Source organism: Acartia tonsa, chromosome 3 (assembly GCF_053477335.1).
Source record: "Acartia tonsa isolate MP-2025a chromosome 3, ASM5347733v1, whole genome shotgun sequence".
In the NCBI taxonomy this organism is placed as follows: Eukaryota; Metazoa; Arthropoda; class Copepoda; order Calanoida; family Acartiidae; genus Acartia; species Acartia tonsa.
The window spans coordinates 2,106,826-2,134,792 of NC_137262.1; the positions used below are offsets into that span (position 1 = coordinate 2,106,826).

General features: G+C 32.7%; 1 protein-coding gene across 2 annotated transcripts in view; it reads left to right on the top strand.

Annotated features, from left to right (window-relative positions):
• Positions 1–26,551, top strand: part of LOC145313036 (TBC1 domain family member 2B-like) — a 78,199-nt gene extending 51,648 nt beyond the window's left edge. For both annotated transcript variants that reach the window (XM_080152273.1, XM_080152274.1), the window contains 20 exons: positions 2,507–2,597; positions 4,251–4,302; positions 5,019–5,079; positions 5,441–5,497; positions 5,858–5,931; positions 6,395–6,520; positions 7,986–8,066; positions 8,667–8,773; positions 9,329–9,428; positions 9,842–9,948; positions 10,605–10,712; positions 12,024–12,128; positions 12,851–12,917; positions 13,415–13,532; positions 15,881–15,993; positions 16,668–16,760; positions 22,021–22,197; positions 22,911–23,009; positions 23,450–23,560; positions 24,143–26,551. In XM_080152273.1, the coding sequence (XP_080008399.1) occupies positions 2,507–2,597; positions 4,251–4,302; positions 5,019–5,079; positions 5,441–5,497; positions 5,858–5,931; positions 6,395–6,520; positions 7,986–8,066; positions 8,667–8,773; positions 9,329–9,428; positions 9,842–9,948; positions 10,605–10,712; positions 12,024–12,128; positions 12,851–12,917; positions 13,415–13,532; positions 15,881–15,993; positions 16,668–16,760; positions 22,021–22,197; positions 22,911–23,009; positions 23,450–23,560; positions 24,143–24,238 (1,943 nt within the window). In that variant the 3' untranslated portion in view covers positions 24,239–26,551. The remainder of the gene's footprint in view (positions 1–2,506; positions 2,598–4,250; positions 4,303–5,018; positions 5,080–5,440; positions 5,498–5,857; positions 5,932–6,394; positions 6,521–7,985; positions 8,067–8,666; positions 8,774–9,328; positions 9,429–9,841; positions 9,949–10,604; positions 10,713–12,023; positions 12,129–12,850; positions 12,918–13,414; positions 13,533–15,880; positions 15,994–16,667; positions 16,761–22,020; positions 22,198–22,910; positions 23,010–23,449; positions 23,561–24,142) is intronic.
• The last annotated feature ends 1,416 nt before the right edge of the window (positions 26,552–27,967 follow it).

Below are 27,967 nucleotides of genomic sequence, written 5' to 3' on the forward strand. Positions count from 1 at the left end.
CCCCCTTTCCTCCTCCAAGTGCATGACTCTAGCTCTAGCTCTAACAAATAATTTGTAACAATATTCAGTTGATAAAGCGGGGATTTTCTATAATTTGAGCCTGATTAATCTTTTAAATTGTTTACATTTGTGTTGCCTAGTGGGCATACAAGAATTTTTTTTGTTAATTTTAACATAAGTATTGGAGCCAAAATCTGTCTTTAACATTAGTAAGTCAATTTTTATTCTTAAATTGGAAAATGCCGTATTGATGTATCCCATAAGCTTACAACTCTTTAACTCTTGCATGGCAGAGTAAGATAGAGGGTACAATGGGCTTTAAGTTTTTAAAGACAAAACCCTTTCAATCATGGCTGAGGTGAGGGGGTGGATGTTGGCAAGGAGGTGGGTTTAAAGACAAAATAAAATTGTCCATATATTTCTTACAATTTCCTCCTATAATCATTGTCTACCTACCATAGGAATAAGGGGGGGGGGGGGGGGGCGAAAGTGACACTTTTTGAAACCAAAACTAAAAGTCAACAAAGGAACTCAACTAAAAAAAGAGTTACAGGTCTGAGATTTTGCATGGCAGTTGCTTTATAGGGGTAAAATATGGCACTGTGAAGAAACGACGGCGAAACCGCCGAAAACCGCCGTTTCCCGCCGAATTTTTTTTGCCTTTTCTCGGCGGTTTTCGGCGGTTGCGACGCCGTTTCTTCACAGTTCCATATTGTACCCCTGTAAAGCAACTGCCATGCAAAATGTCAGACCTGTAACTCTTTTTTTTAGTTGAGTTCCTTTGACTTTTAGTTTTGGTTTCAAAAAGTGTCACTTTCGCCCCCCCCCCCCTTTAGATTGTAAAAATCTGGGAGAAGATTAATTAAAGGTTTATTGTCTTAATCTAAATACCTAATTTCGTTAAAACAAATATTGTCATTCTTGTTCATATGAAACCAGCATATTTAGTTGACACACACATCAGGGCAATTAAAAATCCTTAGTTTTTTGTTGTTACTTCCAATGCAGCAATTAGTTAACATCCTCTATGGTAATCAGTTAATAAAAACTTTGTGGCATAGCTACTCTAGAACTAGAATATGTTCATTCTATGTCACTTTAATTACGTCACAGTAAGTGTTGGTAAAATTAGTCTTTTTTCTTACAAAAAAAACATGGTATACCTACTTACCTACTTGTTAAAAGCGAAGCTTTTCTATAATTAGGGTTGGTCCGTCCGTCCGTAACGGATAGCTTTTTTCGTTAATTTAGGCATGTTAGAATTTTCCTATCGATTTCAAATTTTGCATGGTGATTCCTTTAATAGTTAGGTACGATTTAGTAAGCGTAGCAACTCTATAATCATTACAAAAATGTCCGTACGTCCATTTTAAACATGTTGATTTTTTTTGCTTTTTTAACAATAAATTTTTATGTGATCTAATCATCCGATTGATCTGATTTTTGGTATATTGATTCCTGGGACAACAGAGTATAATGTTGTAAGCGAAGCAACTCTATAATCAAGTCCTAAAAATGTAAGTATGTCCATAAACATTATCCTATATAAAGCAGTTTTTCAACAAATATACTTACAATTTTGCTTCGACATTTATATTCTGATTATATAAGTGTTAATGTCCGTTTGTCCTACCGTTTCAGTGCTTCGCTTTTATGGATGTTGTCATCCTTGTTTTAATAATTTTTGTATTTAGCTGTGTTTCTCATATACAAAATCAACCTTGTACCAAAACATTCATTAATGGAATAGTAATGTGATTATAACATGAATACCTACCAATGATGTCTGCTCAAGAGTTCTTGTTAAAATAATCAACCATATTGTTTTCCGAGTGACATCATAGTGAATGAAAAAAAGCCCGCGTAATTTTTTTGTCTCTGTCTCTCTGAAGAGTGTGTGTGTGTGCTATCAGCTGATTTTCCTCTGTCGTATTATGTATGTATGTAAATAATATATTGGTTCTTTCTGTGGTTGTGGTTTGTTACACATATGGTTTAAACCTTATTAGCTGGTGATTAAATACTTTTTTAGTATGCTGTGAATGTTTCAGTTCTGTAAGTTTTAATTTCTTTCATAGTTCTTGTTAATATGTTTAATTTTTAGTAGAAAATGTAAAAAGTTTATAGATGTAATTAGAAAAGTTACAAGTTATATGTTCAAATTAAATGTATCTGGGCATATGGAGGTTTAAAAATTGAGAATATATATTTTCAACTAATGAGAGTGAAAATCAAAAAAAAATCAAGGCTTCATATGATTACAACACGCTTCAATAAAATGGAAAGACAAACAGCAACCCATTAATATTTAAAGCAGATTTTAAAAATGATCAGAAAGACTTACATAATTACAATATGGACAGTTTTAATGTAATAAATAATAGGGTTGGGCCGGTATTTGGATTGTTTCAATATCCGGTATCCGGCCGGATATTGAAAATGTCCGGATATCCGGCCCAACCCTATTAACTGTGTGAATTTTTATTTTACTATCATCAAATTTTAGGTTTCCAGGCTTTAAGTAAGATAAGGAAGTCCCTGAGAGAAAAGAAACCACCACTTGGACCGTTAATTAAACAAAATTCAATTACAAACAGGTAAATTTACTAAAAGCCGTGGAAATTTAAATGAGTGATTTAGCTTCATTAGAAAATATTGATTTTTAAGCAAGATTTGAAAAAAGAATGATGTACCTACGTTCTTTAACCCTTAAACATGATGTATTGTATGATTAAATGATACCATTTACTTTTGTATTTTCGTAAAGTTTTGTCATTTTCGCAATTTGTGTAGTTTAGACTTAATTAGAGTGTTTAATAGCCCTTATTTTTGCATTTATTATAGTAATGGATATGGAATATGTGGATATTGTGAGAGAATCTCACATACCCTGCTAAAATATTTCTTTCAGTTGGCTAATATTACGATACCCCCATCCATCCGCCCTTTTGACTTTACCCCATTATATCCAATGACCATTAACTGAGGACTATATTAGCAACCTTTATTATAGCAAGGTTAATGAGTGTATTATTTCTTATGATTCATGTTTCAAATATTACTACTTTTGGCAGAAAGAAGTGGCTGGAGATTAATTTAACAAACATTCTATGTGTACTTTAAAAAAAGAAGTATAGTTAATGATATTGTTTTTGTTTTTGAAGAAAATAATGTTTACTCTGGGAAAAGATTATCTGGTCTTAGTGGTTAGTGAACAGTATTTAACAGTACATAAACAAAGACGGGAGTTAGTCAGGGATCTAAAGGGATAAGACTATGGCCAATAAATTGATGTACATCTCCAACGATGATACACAAAAAAACCTTCTGTAGATTAAAATTAGTGGTTGAAACGTTTGAACACTCGACTAAATGAAACATCTAATCAAAATTAACTAAAGTCCCCGAAGTTGTAAGAAAACCTTCAAAATTTGGGGACTAGTGTAATAAACAGTTCATTCTTCCACTCTCTATCTGGGAGTTAGTGTACTCTTCATTTTTAACTACAAAAATAAATAACATGTTTTATCTATGAAGTTTAAACATTGTTAATTATAAGTCCACCAATTACATATGTATAGAATCCAGAGAGAGATAGGGGACAAAGTGCTTTTTATTACACTAGTCACCAGAGATTTACAATAACGTTTTCTTATTACAAATTTGGGACTTTTTGATTGGTTGGTTTATTAAGTTGAGGGTTCAAACGTTTCAACCCCTAATTTTAATCTACAGTTTGGGTAATTTTGTGTGTCATCTTTAGGAATATACTTTAATTTATCGGCCATTGTGTTATCCCTGTATAGAATCAGCTGCATGCACAGCGCTTCACCAAAGGGGTGTAAAACCATAAGGGGATAATAGGGGGAAGGCAGGCCTTCAATTTCAATCTTTATGTGGGTGTTGACTGCAGATTTTTTTTTATAAGACTATGATCACAAAAACATAATGTTAAAGAGGTAGGTAATAAATGTTAAAATATAGGTGATAGAACTGCATTTTTTCATCATTTACCTTCATATATTTTTAAACACATTTAATGTAATATATTTTCTCGTATTCATTTGAATCCGGTGGATAGGAACCGGTTCTCATCCATACGAAAAAACTATGTCTAGCATCGAATTTTATCCAGCTTTCTACGAATATAAAAATGTACAATCATAAGATTAAAACCAGTTTATAATTGTACATTCTATATCCGCGGTAAGCCGTTTATAATACGATGCGAGAAATAACTATTCTTGTAGGAAGCCGGATGATCTTGCCAAGGAGCTAGAATCTGTCAGAGATGATCTCAATGTAAGTTCCTTGATAATTCTAGTTGTTACACTGGTACCCAAAGTTTTATATCAGCATCATCTTAGATGTTGTTGACTCAAAATCTTTGGGTACTTTTATTGGATTTTGGTTGGTTTGCTCATAATTAGTAACCCTTGCATCTTTTGCAAGTAGTCAACAGAATTGGGGTTGGATCTTTAATATCATCTTTAGGGGAGGTTGGTGTCCTAGTGTTATTTTAAGATAAACGGTAAACAACTTTAAAGAAATAGAGATCAACAGTCTGAACCTTCTTTAAAAGTGCAAACAGCTCTTTTATCATGTTATATTCAAATATAATTTCTCTTTCTAACTGTCTAATCTAGCTATCTAAATATAATATTCATAGAGTGATCAACACAGTTTATTTATTTATGTTATTTTTATTTGATAAGTCCAATACACAGTGTTTCATTGTTTAATTTTAACAAATCATCAGTTGGTTTGTTTAAAATAAAGAGACATACCTATATTAAAATGATTCTTTAATATATTCGAACTGTAGAGTGTATGTATAAGCATAAAATACATTTTTCGCTCATTGTAGGTAAGAAAGTAGCATGGGGTGATTTTTTGCATAATAAGAAAAGGGGGAGGTATCTAATGGCTAACACATAATAGGCAATATGTACTTAAAAGTAATAAATATTTATTAAATATGATATTTAAATAATCCAATAATATATGTATCTATTTAGGCAAGCCAGGAGGATGCCTCAGCTTGTAGAGAAATTATCACAACACTACAAACACAGATTAAGGAACAAATCATACTTGCAAACAATTTGCAAACAAGTCTTGTAAAAGCAAAAAGTAATTTTAGAGACGCAGCTTTTTTGACGTTTGTATATATACTCACTATAGCTTCTAACCACCTAGCATCTTCTATTTATTCGTGCAGAAAAATATTCAAGGCTTAAATCTAAAATAAACCTAGCTAAAAACCATCCCAAGACATTTGTGAAGCTTTCTTTGAAAGGAGAACTTAATCAGTTTAGTAGTTATTGAAATCGTAAGTTTCAATCAAAATAATCTTCTTATATAACAGGATTGGTATTTTTCTTTGAAATAGAAAATCTTATAAGTAAAGAAACCAGGAAAGAATGATCTGTTTTTCTATAGACACTTCAAAAAGAGCTTGACACGTTGAGAAGCCTCAATTCTGAAACTACAGATGGTAAGATCTTTTATTAACGTGTGATCATACATGCAGTACTTTTCAGCTCCTCAGCTGCGATATGTGGCCCCTCTCCTTATTTTTAGGGGGTGGCCCAGGAGGATTAAAGTTGGGTTTCACTTGGGTTGCCCTTCATAGGAAGGACAAAAGTTGGGTTTCAATTGGGTTGCGAGAACCCAACTAATGTATGATCAGTATTTACAATCACTATTTTACCCTCATACTTCCTTATCTAGGGCTGATAATTAAATACAACTGAAAGTTGTGATATATTTTTATTTGCAGCATAGATCTATATTTACATTTTTAATTTGCATGTAAACAGCTAGAAATTCTAATGTTGATTTATTAATTTTTTAGGTGAAATTTTGGATATACTACGAGAGAAAGATCGGCAATTGGTAGATTCCCAAAGCAACATGGACCAATTACAGGTATTCTTCAAAATTTGCACGATTATAATAATTATGGATAGAGAGATAGAGTACTACAAAATGGGGCAATTAAAAGAAAAAAAATAGGATTTAATTGCGATTTTATCCTGTGTTTTGCCCGCACTGTGATCTTTAGCATTATGTCATTTTATGGATTTTTAATTTGCTTGTTAGAAAAAAGATTCTGATGAAATAAGTAGGAGATTCGGAACGCAAACTTCACATAATTTAACAATTTTCTTTCTGTATTATTTTAAGATTCTGAAGATTGGGAAATTGATAGAAGTATTTTTAATCTAACATAATTTAAAATATTAGGGTTGGGCTAAATACTTTGTTGGCCGGATATCCGGTATCTGGATAGTTTTAATATCCGGTGTACGGCCGAATATTGATTATGGCCGGATAACCGGCAAAACCGGATATCCGACCCAACCCTAATTTCTACTAACCATGTTTGCAGGAGAGGATTAGCAAGTTGGAGGCTGAGGCCGGAACTTATTTCCAACTTTTACAAGCTAAAGACAAGTCTATAGTCAAATTAACAAATTCTCTGCATGAAATTGAGCTTCAGGATAAAATTAACCAGGTTAATTATTAACTTTACTAACATTAACATTATAATTTTTTGTTTGTACGTTAAGATCTTGCTAACTTCTGATTTTTTATAGAAGATTTGCTTCACAAAGATCCCGAAATGGTTTTGTGCTATTATGTTTTTGAATTTAAGCATTGGAATGGTTCAGGACTACTTTTCTGTTACCTCCCCCAACCCCCCCTTTAAAAACGAAATCCCAAGATGCTAGCGGCTAAGCTCCTAGCATCTTAGCTAGCATCAAACATTTATGTTTTCAATAACAACAGTAAGTCAAATCATAACCTTTTTAACAGATCTATATATAGATGTATATACAGACAACTGCCTCCCTTCCTTTTTCAAAGACCTTTTTCGTCTGCTTCTAAACTATTTTCTGCTATTTGGCTGATTGGTTGATTTTCAATGACCCAATAGAAAGGTTGCACAAGGTTGATGCGATGGGAAAATACAGTTATTTAACCCTTTCTCCCTTTAGTGTTTTACTCTAATACCTCATTAGTGCTACCTCTGGTAGACTTAAATTAACTACTATAAGCAAGTGCCTTATACAGTAAACCATATTGATTCACCTTTAACTTAATACAAACAAAGATGACAAGATCCATAAAAGCTGAGCTCTAAAACAGACGGTAGGACAATCAAACATGAACAGAACTCATATTAGATAAAAAAAAGACTTTCTGGTAACGATTTTAGAGCTGCTACGCTTTCAAAATCGTACCTTACTGTTGCATAAATCATTATGGTGAGGTTTAAATTCAATAGGACAATTATGATATGTCTAAATTAGCGATAAGAACTATCTGTTATAGACGGATGCATGAACTGACCTTAAATATGAAAAAGCTCCTCTTTGAACAATTTTAATGATAGCTAGCTCTCTTTAAACGTTAGCTCTTCTTGTAAAAATTTCTGTAGAATTGAATTTCTGGGAAATTAATTAAATGTTTTGGTGGAACGAGTACGCGGAAATTCTGAATAAGCTTTTTTCAATTCTTGTGCAGAATAAGCATTTTTCTTATGTAAGGATTTTGTATAATATTTGATATTATGTAACCGAGATCATATAAGTATTTAAAAGAAATATTATTCACATTTGAAAGTGTACTCATATTTTAGATTAAATTTTGAATTTTATTTTTGAATGCGTTTAATATTATCAAAAATATTAATATGCTAGGTATTTAATTGATGTAAATTCTCAATGATATTGAACAAAATTATTAAAATTATTGGTTGAAAAGTTTGGATACTACTAATTTGGAATCAACCAATCAAAATTCAGTTTTCCCTTTGAAAGGTGGTGGTAACCTCTCATTAAATTATTATAAACCTTTTTGGACTTACGATAAGCTTCATTGTAAAGGAGAACCATACTGGTTCAGCGGTTAGAGAGATCCTTTGCTACACACACAGACATCCATCTACTTTTTACTTTAACATTTTTAAAATCTAGGTAACGCCGCCAATGTCAAATGGAACAACATTCTACTATTCTGAAAAAGTAGCAGTTGGAACACAAACAGAAGCGGATAAGGTTAATTTTTTGCTTTTTGACATCAAAATTAGGGTTGGGCCGGATACTTTTTTGGCCGGATACCGGATATCCGGCTGATATATAATGCCGGATATCGGGATATCCGACCGGATATATGACAAACGTTCGATATCCGACAAATTACCGGTATCCGGCCAGATAACCTCATATCAGGCATTAGAAATCAGCCGGATATCCTGTATCCGGATAGTTTCAATATCCAGTATCTGTCCGGATATCCGGCCAAATTAAAATTATCTAGTAGTTGCGAAACTTAATTTTTATTTCTATTGTTGGTATATTTTTCTATCATGAAAAAAGGATTTACTCTTTATTATGAAGAACAAAGTTCAAAAAGCCAAAGCAAAGCTCTGTTACGGAAGGACAAACGAACATTAACGCTTGTAAATTGTCAGAACGGAATATGAATGTAAGTCTAAACTGAATTGTAAGGAAACTTGTTGCAAAACTACTTAAGAACATGATATTGTTGGTGGGCTTTCGAAATCGTACCTAACTATTTTAGGAATCATCTTGCATCGTTTTAAATCGACAATTCTAAAATCAAATGCCTCAATTAACGATGATACATTTTATTAGGCTAAAGAGCTATTAGAAGACACAGTAAAGGCATACACAATGCAAAACCGGTTATTAAACAAAGAAGTACTGGAACTAAATCAGCTGAGACAACAAGCCATAGACAGGTATGTTATTTCTGAAGGCCCAGTGTAACAAAACTGGTACTAATTTTATGATTATTATTTTAATATTCGTGAAAAATTGTCCGTAACATTATGGCTGGGAACTGGTTCTAATGGATATTAATAGGTTTTGAAGCCTTACTGGAAAACGTATTCCATTTATAAAAGTTAAGCTACTCTATAATTCACTTTTTCTGAGGGTTCGTCCGTAATGCTACGCGGCTGTTGAGCTATGGTTTTGCGAATTTAATTTATCTTCTGAGAGAAGGAAAATAAATTAATTTGATTAAATTACATTTAATTGCCTTATTTAAGAGGCCAGCAAAATTAAAAACACAACAACAGTTTCTAATGAAATTGAAATTAATCAAACTGATATTAACTAGATTTTTTCTCCTCCATTATGCTTTTGATATTTGTTTTAGTAAACTTTAGTGTACTATAACTTAAGATTAGTACAACGTTTCTTAGTTTTAATTTTAATCTATTTAATTCAGTTGCGTACAGATGGATGCGCTCTTATAAACTCTTAAGAAAATCAACGAATTTTTTTTCCAGGGAACAAAAACTGTTCATAGAGGCGAGTGATTGGGAAGCAAAATTTTATCAAATCCAGTCAAAATACCTTCTTCTTCTCAACGAGCTTCATAACCCTCAGGTTTGCCACAGTTTGATGGCGTGCACAGAGATTTAATGAGTGTGTGTTTGTTAGGGAGGAGTGGGGGGGGGGGGGTTGATATATTTAGGGAAAAACTGTATATCCCAGTTACTTAGATTGGAAAGTTGTATCTTTCCCCCTTTTTACGTCCTGTCATTTTTACCTACTTTTTCATATTGGGAGATCATCTCACTTACCCACATTATACACTTAAACCTGCCCTCCTTGTCTTAAAAATTTACTATAATGTATTTTCCTTAAGATGTTTTTATCTTACAAATGAAACAAAGACTAAGGTAAAATTAGCAATAATTACCAAGATTATTTGTGATAATATTTCCAAAAAAATTCTTTGTATCAGTATTTTTTTTAATGACTGAGTCAAATGCTTTACTTAAATCCAAATTTTATAGGTGATGGTTTCAGCAAGCAGACAGGAAATGGTTGGCCACCTGCTGAAAGACATTGTCGATAATTCTGAAAGGCCCAGCCTTAATTCTCATTCAATAGAGTGTGACAGGTAAAAAAGAAAGTAGAACGATGGCTGTTCGTCTGTTCTTTTGTGCCATAAGATCTCCTTAATCGGAGAAGCTACTAGGTTGTGCTTTTTTTAAAGAATAAAACTAGCTGTGATGGTTTTAAACTATATTTAGGTTCGTAGTGGGGGCACCCCCTTCGAAAATACCCTTCCCCCCCAAAAAAATAATGAAAGAAATTAAAGTATCACATGTTACACTAACTAATAAAAATTTTTTTAATGGCGTTTTTTACATTCGTCCCTTGATGCTAGGAGTAAAAGCTATAGTTTCAAGAACAGAGGTGGATTCTATAAAACGTTTTGGCTAACTGCCTCACTAAAATTAGTGAGGCTTGCAAAAAGTTTTTGTGAAAAATCCTCCAAAATCGCATTAAATTAGAAATCTACAAAAATTAAACAAAATTTTGTAGATTTTTAATGCGATTTTGGAGGGATTTTTCACAAAAATATTTAGCGAGCCTCGCTAATTTTAGTGAGGGAGTGAGCCAAAAAGTTTTTTTTTAATCAACCTCAGATGTATTCATTAGTAGAGCAGCAATAGCAATCTAATTTAACAACAAATATAAAATACTTTAATTTTTCTTAGATTAAAGTTTTTATTCAGCTTCGAAAAGACATAACTTATTAATCAATTTAAGATTTGGATTCCGCTTGTGCGAGGAGAGTGGACTTAGTCTTGAGGACAGAGCTGAAAGATTAAAGAAGCACACAGCTAATCTTGATGCTGTGTCTGAAGAAGAATACAAGTAAGATATATTATACTAGCTGCTACGCCCCTAGAGGCATCTAGGGGTACTTGAGGAGGGGAGAGTCGAATTTGATAACCCAATCTATTAGGTATTTTAGATTTGAAAAGAAAAAGTATAAAAAAATCAGGGGGGGGGGGGAATTTCAATTAAGCATTTTTTTTGTGGGAAGGGGAATTTTTTTAGGGGCGATTTCTCTTGGGAGGGTGGTGGTACCTTTCCCCAAATTAGTTATAAACCTTCCTGGGACCTATGAGAAGCTACCCTGTTAGAGAGAACCAGATCGGTTCAGCAGTTAGCGAGATCCCTCTGTCCAATCAAACAGACAGACAAACACACTTCCTGTTACTTTATTATAAGGATTTGTGTAAAGTTTTTATGTATTGAGATAAGATAGATCAATAATATGTTTAAGAGCAAGTACTTTTAAAGCAGTGTTGCGGAACCGGAAGCCGTAAAGCCGCCATATTTTGCTGGAGCCAGAGCCGTAATTTTCGTTAAAAAACGGCTCCGGCTCCGGACTAGATAAATAAAGAGATTTTTTATAAATTATAATTTGGTAACTCTGTTTTGTCATGTGCAAATGCCCTTTTTAAGTTTTTCAAATCCATTTTTATCAAAAATTTTACTTTTAAAACCATGAAAAGTCAAAAATATACGTGGGGGGAAAAATGTGGCGAGTTTTTAGGCCGGAGCCGCACCAAAATCAAACGGCTCCGCAGCGCTGTTTTAAAGAATCAATCTTTTAACTTCTTAGTATATTTAGGAAGAAAAATTATTTATTTTTTTCCCAAAAATTTTATTTTACATGTATTCTTTGTGGTTTTGATTATAATTCCTATTGTTTTAATTAAATATTTAGTAAAAGGATAGGTAGAATGATTAGAAGAGATTAATGGGCGAGTTTTGAAGGTGATTAATGTCTTCTTTATAATCCCTGGAAGGAAAATATTAAAGATTTCCTTCTACTACTTCTTGAATTATATTTCATTCCATATTCTCAAAACTGCAACAATGGTAGAGTTGGGCCGGATACTTATTTTGGCCAGATACCGGATGCCGGATATCCGGCCGTTTTATAATGCTAGATATTCGGTATTTGACCGGATATTGAAATTGGCCCAATATCCGGCAAATTTCTGGATATCCAGCCGGATTACCGGAAATTTCGGAATTAGAAGTCAGCCGGATACTTGGAAATCCAGCATTATAAATCAGCCGGATATCCGGTATCCAGATAGTTTCAATATCCGACTGGATATCCGGCCCAACGCTAAACAATAGCATAGAACACACATCCAATTATTTTAGGAAGAACTGGGAGTCAGTATTGAGCAGCCTTGAGCGGCCAGACACCCTCACAATCACCCCAGATATGAAGTCTCTCATTAGAAAGGGGATACCCATTAACCTCAGGCAACTACATATACATCACTTGAAATATACTTTGAACCAAAAATTACCTAAATAATAAAGAAAAAAATTTCCTCCTAAAATATAAAGTACGAGCGGCTTTGCCCCTAGCTTCTAGGGGCTTTGCCTCATGAATTTCATATTTTTTTTTTGATGGTTGGGGGTGTTCCACCCCCAAGAAAATAGTACCTTTCTGGGACCTATGAGAAGCTACCTTGTAAAGGAAAACCCGATCGGTTTAGAAATTAGCAAGATCGTACAAACAGACAGACAGACATTTCTACTTTGTATTATAGATTAAGGTTTTTCTGTATGAAGCTAAAAATCTTTGAAATGCTGAAATAGATGAAATTAACAAATAACAAATCCAAAATGTGTACACGTTGTAATCCTTTTGTTCTTACATTGTTTTCCTATTGGTCAAATTAAGAAATTAAGGATATAGACTAGTGTTGGGCCAGATACTTTTATGGCCGGATACCGGATATCCGGCTGGATTCTAATGTCGGATATCCGGTATCCGGCCGGATATCTAGCCAACGTTCGAAATCCGGAAAATTACTGGATATCCGGCATTTTAAAACCAGCCGGATATCCTGTTTCCGTATAGCCTCAATAAAGGGTATCCGGCTGGATATTGAAAATGGCCGGATATCCGTTCCAACCCAACTAGATCTATCAGGTGGACAAAGATTTGACAAGTAATGTATGTGATAATGTGACAGGGGAAGTGTATGGAAAGCTATTGTGGAGAAGGGAGTTGCGGGCAAACTTCAACCAGATTATTATCAGGTTAATAGATAGAATTTTTATAACACAGGCCTAGAATAATGGGGTATAGTCCCTTTCGTGGCAACACCAATTAAGGGGCGATTCGTCGTATTTTCACAATGGCTTTTGATAGGTTTTTTTTAGGTTAGGTTAGGTTATATTGTGTTAGGTGATTGCCCCGCATGGTTAGTTAATTGGCCCCGAAGGGTTAGAGCCCCCGCAGGGGCTAGAAATAGGAGAAAACTACTTTCAAAATACGAAGAAACGCCCCTTAAGGGTCGTTGCTACGAGAGGGACTATACCCGAACAATTTTATAGTGAGTTTGCCCTAAATTTATATGGAATCCATGATTTAATTACTTAGTAGCTAGTAGTTTTTGTTTTTTTTAGGGGGGGGGGGCGGGGGGGACTAAAGGTTGTACTTAAATTTAACTTTTTTCGGAGAAGTGTACCAATATAATGTTCAGATAGACGAGTAGCCAATATTCAAACTCTATTTAAATGTTTTTTTGTTCCAGGCCTTACTAAGTAACTACAGTCCTGGACCCCAGATGTGTCCAGCGGCTAAACAAATAGAGCTTGACCTCCTGAGAACCTTACCAAATAACAAACACTATGAATCTCCACATTCTTCAGGTTTGTACGCTTTCTCTGGGCTTGTATTCTTATCTATGCAAATTTGTACAGCAGTCTAAATTATGCTAAATCAAGCGCATGACATTAAAGTAAAAAACTAGAGGAATAAAGGTTTGAATAACTGTATCTCCCCATCGCAACCGCCTTGTGCAACCTTTCTATAGGGGCATTGAAAATCAACCAATGGTGTCGCTTATATTAACACAGCCAAGTAGCAGAAAATGATTTAAAAGCAGACGAAAGAGGTCTTTGAGAAAGGAGGGAGGTAGTTGTATATAGATACATCTATACTATAGATGTGTTCGCATGACAATAAAAAGTAGGAGGAATTTATTGGCCCACAAGCAGGTGCATCTTGTTACCTGAGTCTTAGGGACAAATTTGATTTGAACCTTTTTGTTCAATGTCTTCTTGCTAATTATTAAACGGTCCATAATATTAGTTTGAAAACTACCTTATTCGTAATTTTTTTTTAATATTTATGCTTTTTTTTACGAAATAGTAGCTACACCCCAATCATCGAGGCCAATATTCAGTATCTTCTTGCTAATTATTAAACGGTCCATAATATTAGTTTGAAAACTACCTTTTTCGTAATTTTATTAATATTTTATTTTATTATTTTAACGAATTGGTGCTTTAACTTAGTGTACTTGAATCCACAGCTAGCTTAAGCCAGGTACAGGTTTACCTGAGCACGCCAAAGAAACTAACTAGCAGGGGTGTTCTAGGAAGGTATTGTGAGTTCATAACCACTCTTACTTAAATCGTAGCTGTAGCTTCCCTACTATGATTTTTTTCAAAATACATTTTCTTGGCTGCTGGGTTTCAATTTTACTTTCTACTATAATTATGAAATGAATTGTTTGTTTCAGCGAGCTAGTTTATAAAGTTTAAAGAGCAAATCTAACTGTTAACTGGATATTTCAATCATATAATCCAATCCATCAATGAAAAATAATTAAAAAATTCATATTCTTTTAGAGCTATACTACACAACATGAACAAACTTCATAATAGAAATTATATTTTGCTTTATTCAAGCCTTCTCAATTTTAATCATTTGAGAGTTTCTGACAGGTAATATCAGTGCATGTTAAACAATATGATTAGATAATTGACTCAAATTACTTTGATTATTGATTCCAGAACCTATTTCTTGTTTGTTGAACAAATTATTAAAGAAGGTCTTTTCTTTTTTTAAGGTGTTTTATTATTTAGAATCTGAGATACTAATTTAGATGATCTATACAGACCCGTAATTTTTTTTCAATCTTTGGAATCTTGCAGTCAAACTAATATTACAATTGCATTTCTGTTCTGTTTTATCATCTGAGCAGGTATTTCTTTGCAGAATAAGATCTTCACAATTACTAATAGCAAGTAATTTAGTTAAATTACCAGTATTTTTTTTGGCACTACTTAAGATATTTCAACATGTACTGCATGTGCCAGTTGGAAACACAGGGTTGTTAATGTTATTGTTCACATGCATTAAATATACAGAAACTCTCAAATGATTAAAATTGAGAAGGCTTGAATAAAGTGAAATATATTTTCTACTAAGAAGTTTGTTCTTGTTGTGTAGTATAGCTCTAACAGCGCATTTTTAAAGAATTAATTATACTATGTAAACTATTTTAGTATCACCTACTCTCCTTATCTTTTTTGCCACAATGGACACAGACCATGCCATATTTGAATGTTAGTGTAGGGATTATTTCAGTTTTACTTGTTTCAGAAATATTATAGTTTAGATGATTAAGTTTAAAATAATCTTGTTTATCTTTGACTTCAAAGATATAATTTGCAGTAGAGAAATGAAAAATAGACTTGGTGTTTCAGAATTGTCTCAAAAATATTCTGGGACAATCTGATACAGATTCACCAGGCTTTTATCATTGCTTTCATAAATTAAATTAAAGATAAGGATGGTTTATTAGCCTAAATGTAGATCATATAACTTTGAAAGTATCTTATTTAAAAATTTTATAATTAGTAAAAGAATATAAATTTTTTATTATTTTTCATTGATGAATTGGATTATATGATTGAAATATCCAGTTAATAGTTAGATTTGCTCTTTAAACTTTGTAAACTAGCTCGCTGAAATAAACAATTCATTTCATAATTATAGTAGAAAGTAAAATTGAAACCCAGCAGCCAAGAAAATATATTTTAAAAAAAATCATAGTAGGGAAGCTACAGCTACGATTTAAGAAAGAGTAGTTATGAACTCACAATACCTTCCTAGAACACCCCTGCTAGTTAGTTTCTTTGGCGTGCTCAGGTAAACCTGTACCTGGCTTAAGCTAGCTGTGAATCACAGGTGAAATTGTATATTTTAGGTATTCCTAAGTTGCGGCGAGTATTGCTGGCGTACAGTCTGCACAACCCGGAGGTGGAGTACTGCCAAGGTTTCAACAGGATTGCAGCTATTGCCCTACTCTTCATGAACGAGGTTAGATGTTTGTTGCAATATGTGCTAATCATTTTATCACGCAACCTTTAAACTAAATTTGTAATATATTAAGTTAGGCACTTTATCTTAATCTTAGCATTTAAAGAAATGATTTACATTGAAGGTTTAGATAAAGGTTTAGTAGTGCTACCAAAGTAATCCCCCCCCCCCCCCCCCAATAATTCATTCTTTATTTAGTACATAGTAGGTTCATTAAAATAAATAAACTCTTCACAAAAATCAGAAGATAGAGAAGGGGCAATGCACCTTAAATTGATCTTCCCTTGCAATTTCATAAACATTCTGCATTGATTAATTGATTGATTAGCCATAGTTTCAATCTTAGGTTTATACCTAAGTAGTCATGCCTTTTTGAGTTTTATTAGCTTAGAATTATTATAGTGAAAGGTTTGAAAAGAACAATAGAACACAAAATATTTCTTCAATCACCTTTATGACAAATGTATCTTTATGACAAACGGTACCTTTATGACAAATGTACCTTTATGACAAGCGTACCTTTATGACAAATGTATTTATGATAAATGTTTTTATGACAAGTGTACTTTTATGACATATTTTTCATGACAAATGTATTTATGACAAAAATTACTGAGCCCCTTTTCCTGTATCCTTCCTGTGGCGGGAATTTGAAATTGATTATTATTTTGCAGGAGGACGCTTTCTGGTGCCTGGTTTATATAGTTGAGAACCTTATGCCAAGTTCATACTATTGTAAACAGCTAGTTGGTGTTCAAGTTGACCAGGTAAATATAATTGCCTGGTGTATATTGTTGAGAACCTTATGCCAAGTTCATACTATTGTAAACAGTTAGTTGGGGTTCAGGTTGACCAGGTAAATATAATATTTCTGGTGCCTGGTTTATAGAGTTGAGAACCTTATGCCAAGTTCATACTATTGTAAACAGCTAGTTGGTGTTCAAGTTGACCAGGTAAATATAATTGCCTGGTGTATATTGTTGAGAACCTTATGCCAAGTTCATACTATTGTAAACAGTTAGTTGGGGTTCAAGTTGACCAGGTAAATATAATATTTCTGGTGCCTGGTCTATATTGTTGAGAATCTTATGCCAAGTTCATACATTGTAAACAGCTAGTTGGTGTTCAAGTTGACCAGGTAAATATAATATTTCTGGTGCCTAGTGTATATATTGTTGAGAACCTTATGCCAATTTCATACTATTGTAAACAGTTAGTTGGTGTTCAAGTTGACCAGGTAATTATAATATTTCTGGTGCCTGGTGTATATTGTTGAGAACCTTATGCCAAGTTCATACTATTGTAAACAACTAGTTGGGGTTCAAGTTGACCAGGTAAATATAATATTTCTGGTGCCTGGTGTATATTGGTAAGAACCTTATGCCAAGTTCATACTATTGTAAACAGTTAGTTGGTGTTCAAGTTGACCAGGTAAATATAATATTTCTGGTGCCTGGTGTATATTGTTGAGAACCTTATGCCAAGTTCATACTATTGTAATCAACTAGTTGGTGTTCAAGTTGACCAGGTAAATATAATATTTCTGGTGCCTGGTGTATATTGTTGAGAACCTTATGCCAAGTTCATACTATTGTAAACAGCTAGTTGGGGTTCAAGTTGACCAGGTAAATATAATATTTCTGGTGCTTAGTATATATTGTTGAGAACCTTATGCCAAGTTCATACTATTGTAAACAGCTAGTTGGGGTTCAAGTTGACCAGGTTAATATATTATTATTGAATTATTACAGTATACTGTTCTTTTCTCATTCTGTCCCTTAAGATCTTGGTAACCACGGAACCGATTGGATTCTTTTCTTTCGGGAATATACCTACTGGTCCTGTGGTGGTTATTTTCTTGGAGGGAAGGAGGGGAGGACACCCCCAACCCCCCCCCCAAAAAACAAAAAAAAACTCCCCCATTTTTTAGACAGTTAATTTAAAAGTAGTGGTTGCAGCACCTCTTACCTCTTGGGGCAAAGCCTCTATAGGCTAGTTAAATCATATTGTACCCCATTAGAGTAACTACTACTAGAATAAATACCTTTACGGGAAAGAAGTAAAACTCCCCCCAGCCCCCCCCCCCCCACAGTGGAATTTTTGGCGATTTTGGGGATTTTTTAACTTTACCAGTCACAAATGCCAACAAAAGCTTATATTAAATGAAAATAAAGTTAAAACCTATCACATACAGTTAATGGCTTGTATAATATAACATATTATGCACATATTATTGTGATTCTGGATAAGAAAAATGTCCCCAGAACTAACCTACTCAAATGGTTAAAAATTCAAAATTTCTAATTTAATTCATTTTGGAGAGAAAAGTTTTTTAGCACTGACTTACACCTCAATTATAACTTATTATAACATTAAGGTCTTATTAAGGTGATTACGATTACATAGTTTTTCAACAATATCATACAGGGCTCGGCAACCGCGCGTCAGCCGTGTCTAAGCCACAAATTTAGATCCATTTTGATGTTTTAAAAAAATTTCTTTATAAGAGGGAATGCCAAGTTGGGTCAAGTTTAAACTTTCAGTTGATTTTTAAAATTGTAAAGGGTTTTCCTGAGGCATACAGGCTGCCGAGCCCTATTATGCCATGAAAATAGAAAATATATGTGATGTTGTTTATGATTTTACTTACGTTCTCAAATCGATAAACTGATTTTAATTCATGGTGTTTATGGTAAGAATATTCTTCAAATCAAATGAATCTACTTTAAATTAAGTGCTAGTGGCTGCGCCCCTGGAGTCAAGGGGCTTTGTATTAAAAGAGACAGAGAAGGGCTAGAAAAATACCCTAAAGTCTTAAATCTAAAAATGAAATAGCATAAAACCAACACAGTACTAATTTAGAGAACCTAATTTCAGTATTTATTGAGATCTTAAACTTCAGACAAAAAAACTTTAGGTTATATTATAGGATATCTAAGAGTGTTGTTCTAGATCATATTATCAATAACAAAAAGTATTATAGCTTATGTATATTATTATGATTTCTACCTAACGTTTTTTTTATACATATATATGACTTTTTAAACATCTTAAAAAATATAACATATCAGTCCGTAACGCCATAGAAGAAATGTGATTTTCACAGCTGTAGTGAAGATTTATATACATTATTTTGTCCGTTTATCTGTCGGTCATTCTTCAAAAGACATAAGTCTCATTTTTTAGAGGTTTTGTGATTTTTTTGAGTTTTTCCATAATCTCTCTCTCTCTCTCTCTCTCTCTTTTGTTATGACTGACAACTGAACAACTGCTCCACCACCCCACTTTGCCGGTTTGTATATTCAAATTTTTTTGTGCTTCGCTACTTATGGATATTGTCATTCTTGTTATATTGTAAACTTTTCAAAATTTTTCAAATCTTTTAATGTTAATGTAATATTTAATGTTAAAAATATAAAAAGTTGGACAAACATTGAGGTAATAGAGTAAATGAAAGTAGATTATAAGATTAATTCCATTACATTTAGAGACCAATAGCACTTGATAGTTGAAAATTTTACCTTTAATATAATTAAATATTTTACACAGAGCTATATAAGAACAGACGGACAAAAAATGTAGAAAAAAGCTAGTTTGTCAGGCTTAGATACCATGTATACCATAACAATTTCAGATAGGCAGGCAGCATGACCTTCATGTATATATATTGAGCTTGGCTCCAAAAAGTATCATATAATAGTTATTTCTCATATTGTATTATAAACGGCTTTCCGCGGATATAGAATGTACAATTATAAGATTAAAACTAGTTTTTTTAGCCCTGTGGTGCCGAAGGCACCGGCTAAAAAAACTAGTTTTAATCTTATGATTGTACATTTCTATATTCGTAGAAAACTGGATATAATACGATGCTAGACATAGTTTTTTCGTATTCATGAGATCCGGTTCCTATCCACCCGATTCAAATGAATACGAGAAAAATTATTCTAAACCTATTAAGACTAGCACAAAAATTTTATCTAATTGTCAAGCCATTTTATGAAAGATGACCGCTAGAGCATTACAGACATACTGACGTACCAATCAAGATATAGATATGGGTAAAATTATTATTATATAAAAATCAGCTGTTTATTGAAAATAACAGCCAAGTAAATGAAATTTTTAAAATACAAATCAATTGTCTGTCAGAGAATTAACAATAGACTGACAGACTAATTTTATTATAAACTGGCTGCTCATTAGTGTAGGGAATATTCACATTCATTTTCAGATGTCTCTTGAATAGCTACTGAGAAATTCATGTTTCCGCCAATAACATTTCTTGCGTACAAATGGACAGATTTACAGACATACAGACATTATGATTTATAGATTAGTTGTGCTAAAAATAGGTTTTTATCTTATTATATAAAGTAGTAAGTTTTTAAGTCTTAAGCTTAAAATTTCAATAACTACCTAACTGATTGAGTTCTTCATTTTAAGAAAGATTTACATAGGTCCTAGGAAGGTTTTAAGGTATTTTTTAAACCTCTTCTCACTCCTTTAATACAGAGCCATTAATTGATAGGGATGCAGCCTCTAGTAAAATATATATATTATATTAAACGCTTTCCAAGATGGTATTTTGACTTTATAATAGCACTTGATATATATAAATAAGATTAAGATTTTGTCCATTTTTAAAGCTAATTTACCATTTTGGGGCTATGAGGTGCCAAAAGTTATGAACTAATCTTGAATTATGAATACTTGAATTTAATCAGGGCCTAAATAACTTTTGGCACCTCGTAGCCCCAAGTTAGAAAAACCTTTAAACGTAAAAAATACATGTTATTTTAAGATGCAATTTGAGGTGTTCTTGGATTTTAAATTACAGATTTATGACAACTTTTCTTATTTTTCTTGGCATTTTGAAGTAGAAACATCTGTCTATATCAATGAAATATTGTTACATATCATTTAATCAGATTTTTACACCAATTTATTCTAGGAAAAAGTAGGAAAAGCAATGTATGATGATTTTAATGAAAAAATTCACTTTTTAAAAATATTCCTTTGACCACGTTCAGCAAAACGGCTGTATTTTGCCTAATTTTGTAGTATATAAAAAAATCTGTTGTATGGCAACTTTTGAATGGCAATACTAGCCTTTGGGACATTTAACTCAAATTTGAGGAAATTTAAAAAATGACCAAAAATCCCACTGTGCCCCCCATCTTCCTAGCATTCGTCCTGCGATCTGATGTTAGAGCTTCGCTTTTATGTAGGGTGTAATCCTTATTTTTTTCTTTTTATTAAAAAGATAATATCTAAATTGTTTTTGTAAATTTTTAATACGGATTTGTCTGGAATTATTAGGTATGTTTATCCTTATTACAGAATAGATTAACTTTTCTCCAACTCCCACGCTAAGGGGGCGGAGGTGGGGGGTGGGAGTCGAGGGGTTTAATGCAACCATCTCATAATCAATGATTAAATGGCAATTTGGTAGGTCTATTTTCCCTAAATCGAACAAAAAGTTGGAAAAGTAACTGCTAACGGCTGGCGGCTTAATGGTTGCATTAACCCCCCCCCCTTTTTTTAGTCTGACCAGGAATTAAAGAAAAAGTAGATTAAACATACCTATGTCTCTTTTGTTAAATTTTCCTTGAGTTCTTCTGGCCTTCAAACTAATTTGAAATATACCTACTTAGGTGGCATTTTTAGTTTCTATATTACCATTTAACTTTTTAGCGGTTTGTTACCTCTTAGCTAGGTTTTTTTCCGTATACCCCGCCGTACTGTAGAATTTATCTTTTAAATATAATATAAAGTGTTTAAATTATTTCCTATGACGTCAATAATTTGATATTGTCATATTCAACCCATTGACGTTGTATTCTTAACTGTCAAAAATTTTTGTATTGAAATATAATATTATCAGGGATAAGACCACAGACGATAAATTTATATATATTTTGGGGGATAACTACGTTTGGGTTATCCCCCCAACCCTTCTCCCATATAGGGTTAAAGCAAAGCCAGTAGCTTGATTAAAATTTCTAATATTGTCTTTGCTTTTAGGCTGTATTCAAAGAGCTGGTGTGTGAGAAGCTGCCCGACCTGGCTATCCACCTGGAGAGCCACGGCGTGGATCCTGCCCTGTTCTCCATCAACTGGTTCCTGTGCCTGTTTGTGGATAGTCTACCTGTCAATACATATCTTCACATCTGGGATGCTTTCCTATTCGAGGGATCTAAGGTAATTGTTCTCATATTCGTTGGTTTAAAACCTTTGGGTACTTTTATTAAAACTTTTTTGGAGATGGTTTATAAAATACCAGTATCTAACATTTCCTACCTACAAATAATTTTAATCTACATAAAATATTTTTCTTATCATCATGGGGGCTGAACATCCGTCAAAAAAATATAAGAATCCGGAATCCACGGATTACTCCGTTTCATTTTTGAGCGGATTTTTTTAAAAATCCGAATCTGGCCACAAAATTGGACGGATTGCCAACCATAGTAAATATGAAAGTTATAAGAATAATAACATAACCTATAGTAATAAAGAACAAAGGGACGAACGAACGGTAAATTAAATATTAGATTATTATATTGTGCCATATTGTCCTGGAATCACATTTCAAGATTTTTTATAAAGATTGCCTTGTTACAAATAGCTTAATCTTTCCTAAACCTTTATACTATTTGTAAATCAACAGGAATAGTCCCTTTCGTGGCAACGCCTCTTAAGGGGCGATTCGTCGTATTTTCAAAATGGCTTTCGATAGGGGTTAGGTTATATTGGGTTGGGTGATTGCCACGCAGGGTTAGGCCATTGGCCCTACTGGAAAAGAGCCCCCCGCAGGTTTTAGAAATAGGAGTAAAACTACTGTGAAAATACGAAGAAACGCCGCTTAGGAGACGTTGCCACGAAAGGGACTATACCCTAAATTTTATGTTTAGGTTTTGTTCCGGTATGCCTTGGCAATTCTGCAGTACATGGAGGATAAATTAATCAAGCAGACAGATTACATGTCTATTTTCAACACTTTTAGGACTGAGGTAAACAGTTTTTTTTTACAGATGTATTTTCTCTCTTTTAATTTTCTTTAAATTAAACTTTTTTTCTTCATATAAAGTACATTTTCATAAAAAATCCTCTAATTTTGCACACTTGAACAATTAAAAAAAATCATCTCCAAGATTTCATCTGTAGCAGCTTTCGGCGGCAGCGGCTGTTTCTTCACAGTTTCATATTGTACTCGTGACTAATTTTAGCGTTATAATCCCGTTTTAATGTTTTATAGCAGATAACTTTACGGGATCTTAGCAATTGGTCAGCAAGCATTCCGATTAATTTTTTACTTTTGAAGGATTTTTAAACTGCTCATGTTGCATTTTTTAATGATCCCATGATTTGTTTTTATAATTTTCACATTATTAACATGCTGCCATATTATTCTTTTTGAAGTTCTTCCTTCTTCTCATTTAATTTATTACAGGTTGAAAGTTTGACAGATGTGAATGGTTTGCGCACAATTGCATTTGAAAGCTTCAAAATGTCATTCAAGATGATTCAGGGGAAAAGAGAAAGACATACAAAGCTGATTAAGGTATAAAAAATGTAACTTTAAAACTAGGGTTGGGCCGGATATCCGGCTATTTTCAATATCCGGACGGATACCAGATATTGAAACTATCCGGATATCCAGCTGGTTTCTAATGCCGGATATCCGGCGTTGGCCAGATATCTGGTATTTTAAATCAGCTGGATATCAGGTATCCGGCAAAAAAAGTATCCGGCCTAACCCTATTTTAAACAAACTAAAATAATACTCTAGAAATAAATAATGTTAGCCAGTATTTCTGTCTGTGTTTATTGCCTACTTGTTTAAGATTATCCTATTATATCCAGTAGTAAGGTTTTTTTTTGTCTGAAGCCTAGCAATTCAATAACTTATTAACTTCACATAAGTTCCAGTTTTCTTTTATGCTATTTTATTTCCTAATATCAGCATTTGGGTGCTATTATTAGTCTATATTTTCTGCCCCCCTTATACCCCTTTGAAAACTGTGCTAGTTTCTTTTTAAAAGTACACTGCACTTTTACATATTATTGACATTGAGGGACATACTGGTTTCATGTCTGTCAGTGAAAATTTAATTTTACATATTTTGATTGAAATACTATTTAGGCACAAATGGAGAGTTTAGATGTGATAAGACAGGATTACAGAAAAAATTCCATCAACAAACCACACACAACAACTGTACAGAGTGATGAAGAATAAACAAAACAACAAACAGCTGACTTGAAATCAGCTGATCACCAGTACAAAGTAGCTGATTAGGTGTATGTAAGTACAATAACAGACATGGCAACAAATTAGTTGGATTAATCTACTACAGAAGCTGACACAAACAAATAGGCTGATGTAAAACAAATGTGTTCTTCAGCAAAACAGCTGATTTTAACAACAGCTGATTTTAACAACAGCTGACATTATCAAATCAGCTGATTTATGAAAAACAACAACAGCTGATAGGAGCGCACAGCAGTATATTTGATTAGAGCACAAATTTAATAATTTTTAAGAATCTTTGTGTACTGTAAAACTGTACATATTTGTTGTATTTAATTTTAAAATGTTTTGAAAACATTTGAAGGGTCTTATTTGGTAACCTCAACACAATTATTTAGCTTGAGGTTAGTTTGTTTGGAAAAGACCCCTTATGTAGTTTTTTTTAAAGATAAATCTATTTTTGTTGTACCTGTTGAATTTTGTACATATGATAAGCCAGAAATTAGAAATCCTGTATTTTATTTCACCTAGCCTTACAAAACATTTTACCATTCTTAATTGACATTTCGTTCTATTAATATGTTTTACTATTTTATTTCAAAACTAATTTTAGAACCTAACCAAAATTTAGATGCTGATTAAAACATAATCTCAAGTGATATTTTGTATGTACCACAACAAAATTTTATAAACTGTATTTTAACAAAACTAAAAAGATCTGAACTGTATTTGATTAGAAACTAAAAATGCACACATTTTATGATTGTATTTTGTTGATTTTTATATATATGTTAATTATTGATTTAGTTTTAGTCAGAATATTATAAAATAACTTAGCTTTTCTGTGTTATTATTATGTGTCATATAACCATTTTGTATTTAAGGTGATAGTAAAGTAATAGTTGAGGGTTTTACACTTTATCAATTTCAGCTGTACAGGGGGCAAGGACGTCCAAGCTTTTTATTTTGAGGGAGTGAAATAAGAGGTTTCAAAGGTCTGATTGGGGGTAGTATAATGTATTTTTAAAAATTTTGTGGGGTTTAAATGGGGGGTTTCTTGACCGTCTATGACAAGGGGGTGAAATTTTCATACTGAAATAGTGTTTCTATTAGAAACTAAAGTTTTCCTTATCGCCCAAGTAATCCCCCGTGACAAACCTGAGATTAGGCAAGTGTAGATCCCCATTTATCAAGTACTTAGATGAGCTAACCTTAATAAACCTATTTAAACTAATGTGTATCTGAAATAAAATCAGATAAATGAAATGACTTTAATCTTAAAATGGGATGCAATCTGATTTAGATATTTTTAAGGCTTTCTTGTGATGCAACAAGGTAAAAGACTTTTATGGAACTTAAGGGACTATTTATGAAGAGGAGGCTTTTTAAAACAATCTTATCTCTTTGTGACAGTTAAAAAAGGCTAATAATGAATCTAATTCTTCGTTACATTCAAAACTCCAAAATAAAGGGAGGGGGCGGTTGTGACACTATTTGAAACTAAAACTATAGGAATTCAACTTAAAAAAGAGTTACAGCACTGAAATTTGGAATGACAGTCGCTTTAAAGAGGCAAAATGTGAAACTGTGAAGAAAACCGCCGCTATCGCCATTTCCCGCCTAAAAACAATTCGGCGATAGCGGCGGTTCTGCCGCCGTTTCATACAGTTCCACATTGTACCTCTTTAGAGCAACTGCCATACCAAATTTCAGTGGTGTAACTTTTTTAGTTGAGTGGCTTTGACTTTTAGTTTTGGTTTCAAAAAGTGTCACAACCGCCTTCCCCTTTAGATTTGATGTAAATAAAGTGTAGAATCATTTTAAGTTGCTAACCTATTAACCTCCCCTACATAGAGAGTCCTCCTTTAAAATTTAAATACTTATGTGAATAAAAACCGTTGTCTTAGCGCACAAAATCAATAAATTAAAAAAAAATATTTTTTAATATTGTGATTGTCTTATTGTTTTTCCTATTTTAGCCTAAATTATTTTAAAAAGGACCTATTTAGAAACAAAACTTAAGATATTAAAAATATGTGATAAAAATTTATAAATTTTAGGAACCCTGATTAATTTTTTCCTATATATTTTTAAGGGTTAATAATATGATTTTTAATTTACATTGTATAAAGTGTGAATATAAAAGTATTTAACCTTTGTTACTTATCAAATAATGCCTTTATTTTTTGTAATAATGTATAACATTATTAATTTTTGTTTATAATATTTGTTAAATGTTTAAAATAATAATATATTAGATATAGCCTAACAATTTTAATAATAAATCTTATGTTTTTCAAATGATGTGTTATTTTTTAGTTCGTATTTTTGACCTTAGAAACGCACTAGAAAACTAATATTACAAAATTTTAGATTTTCTTTGTTAATTGTAATAATGGTTACTGTAGGGTATATAAACGCGAGGTAAGACCCAAAGTTATTAATAATGTTTATAAAACATGGATGGTTGTTACTAGCTAGCACTGTTTAAACTTTCCACCCTTAATTTTAATCTAAAGAAGGGGTAATTTTGTTAAATATAAGTTGGGGTACACATCAATTTTCCCTAAAGATTCATAGTTAAGATTTTAATGTTTCAAGTTAGATTTACTAAGGTTTACTTATTACAGGTTGATAAAAACACCACATAGAAAGGTAAAAGTGAATTTTGGAATTTTGTCAATCTCCAAGCCAAGACATTAGAAATTTTACATTTATTTCTTATACTTCCACTTTGTGTTTAAAAATTGATTTTCGAAAATGATTATTTTTCAGATTTAACAGAATGTGAGATATAAGATGTTGGTCTATAAAGATGTAGAATTTGATTTTTCATTGTGTATAATGTTTTTATTCCCTTTTGTTAAGGACAGTGAGAAAGTTATGAATGCTTTCTTTTTTCCGTCTGTTTGTCAATATTGAAAATATTCTCACATACATATATGTGTAATATATCTGTTATGAGACTTAGTAACCAAACATACGTTCTTTAAGATGTATATCATATATTTAAACATTATAATAGTGAAGTTTCTCTTAAAGTGACTTTACTTTTAGATGTAGTGTACCTTTTAATTCTAAACTGGTTGCAGAAAACCAGCGTATGATTGATTGATAATACCTGTCAAAATACGGCTTGTACGTAAATTGGATGATAAAGGCATCTACGATGCAGTAATGATACCCTTTTTACATTTTAATATGTATGAACATTTGATTCTTTAGTTTAAAAATTAAATCTACTAAAATATAAAGTAGTTTCAGGGGTACCCAAGTAAATCAAAATTTTTTATCTAATTTGAGCGTATTATTATAAAACTATAAATGTAGCGCCCCTGACAAAGCAGCAGTAGAAACCACTTTTAATGTCTTTAGTTGTGACACGGTGTTAAGCTGAGATTCGAACCTAACACCTCCCCGACGACGAGCTACGTGTTAGGCCCCGGTCGGAGGTCAATTCCCCAAAATATTTATAACCTTTCCAAGACCTAAAAAACCTAACCTGTAAAGGAGAACCATATCGGTTTAGCGGTTAGCGAGATCCTCCGGTACATACAGACAGTAGACACAGAAACTAATACTAATAAGAATAAAACCTTATTCATGAGCTACGCCTCTTACATGAGTTTATATTCTTGTTAAAAAAGTATTCCTATTAGTCAAATGATAACAAACATAGTATTTAATAAAAAAAAATGCTGACTCAGTAATTTTATC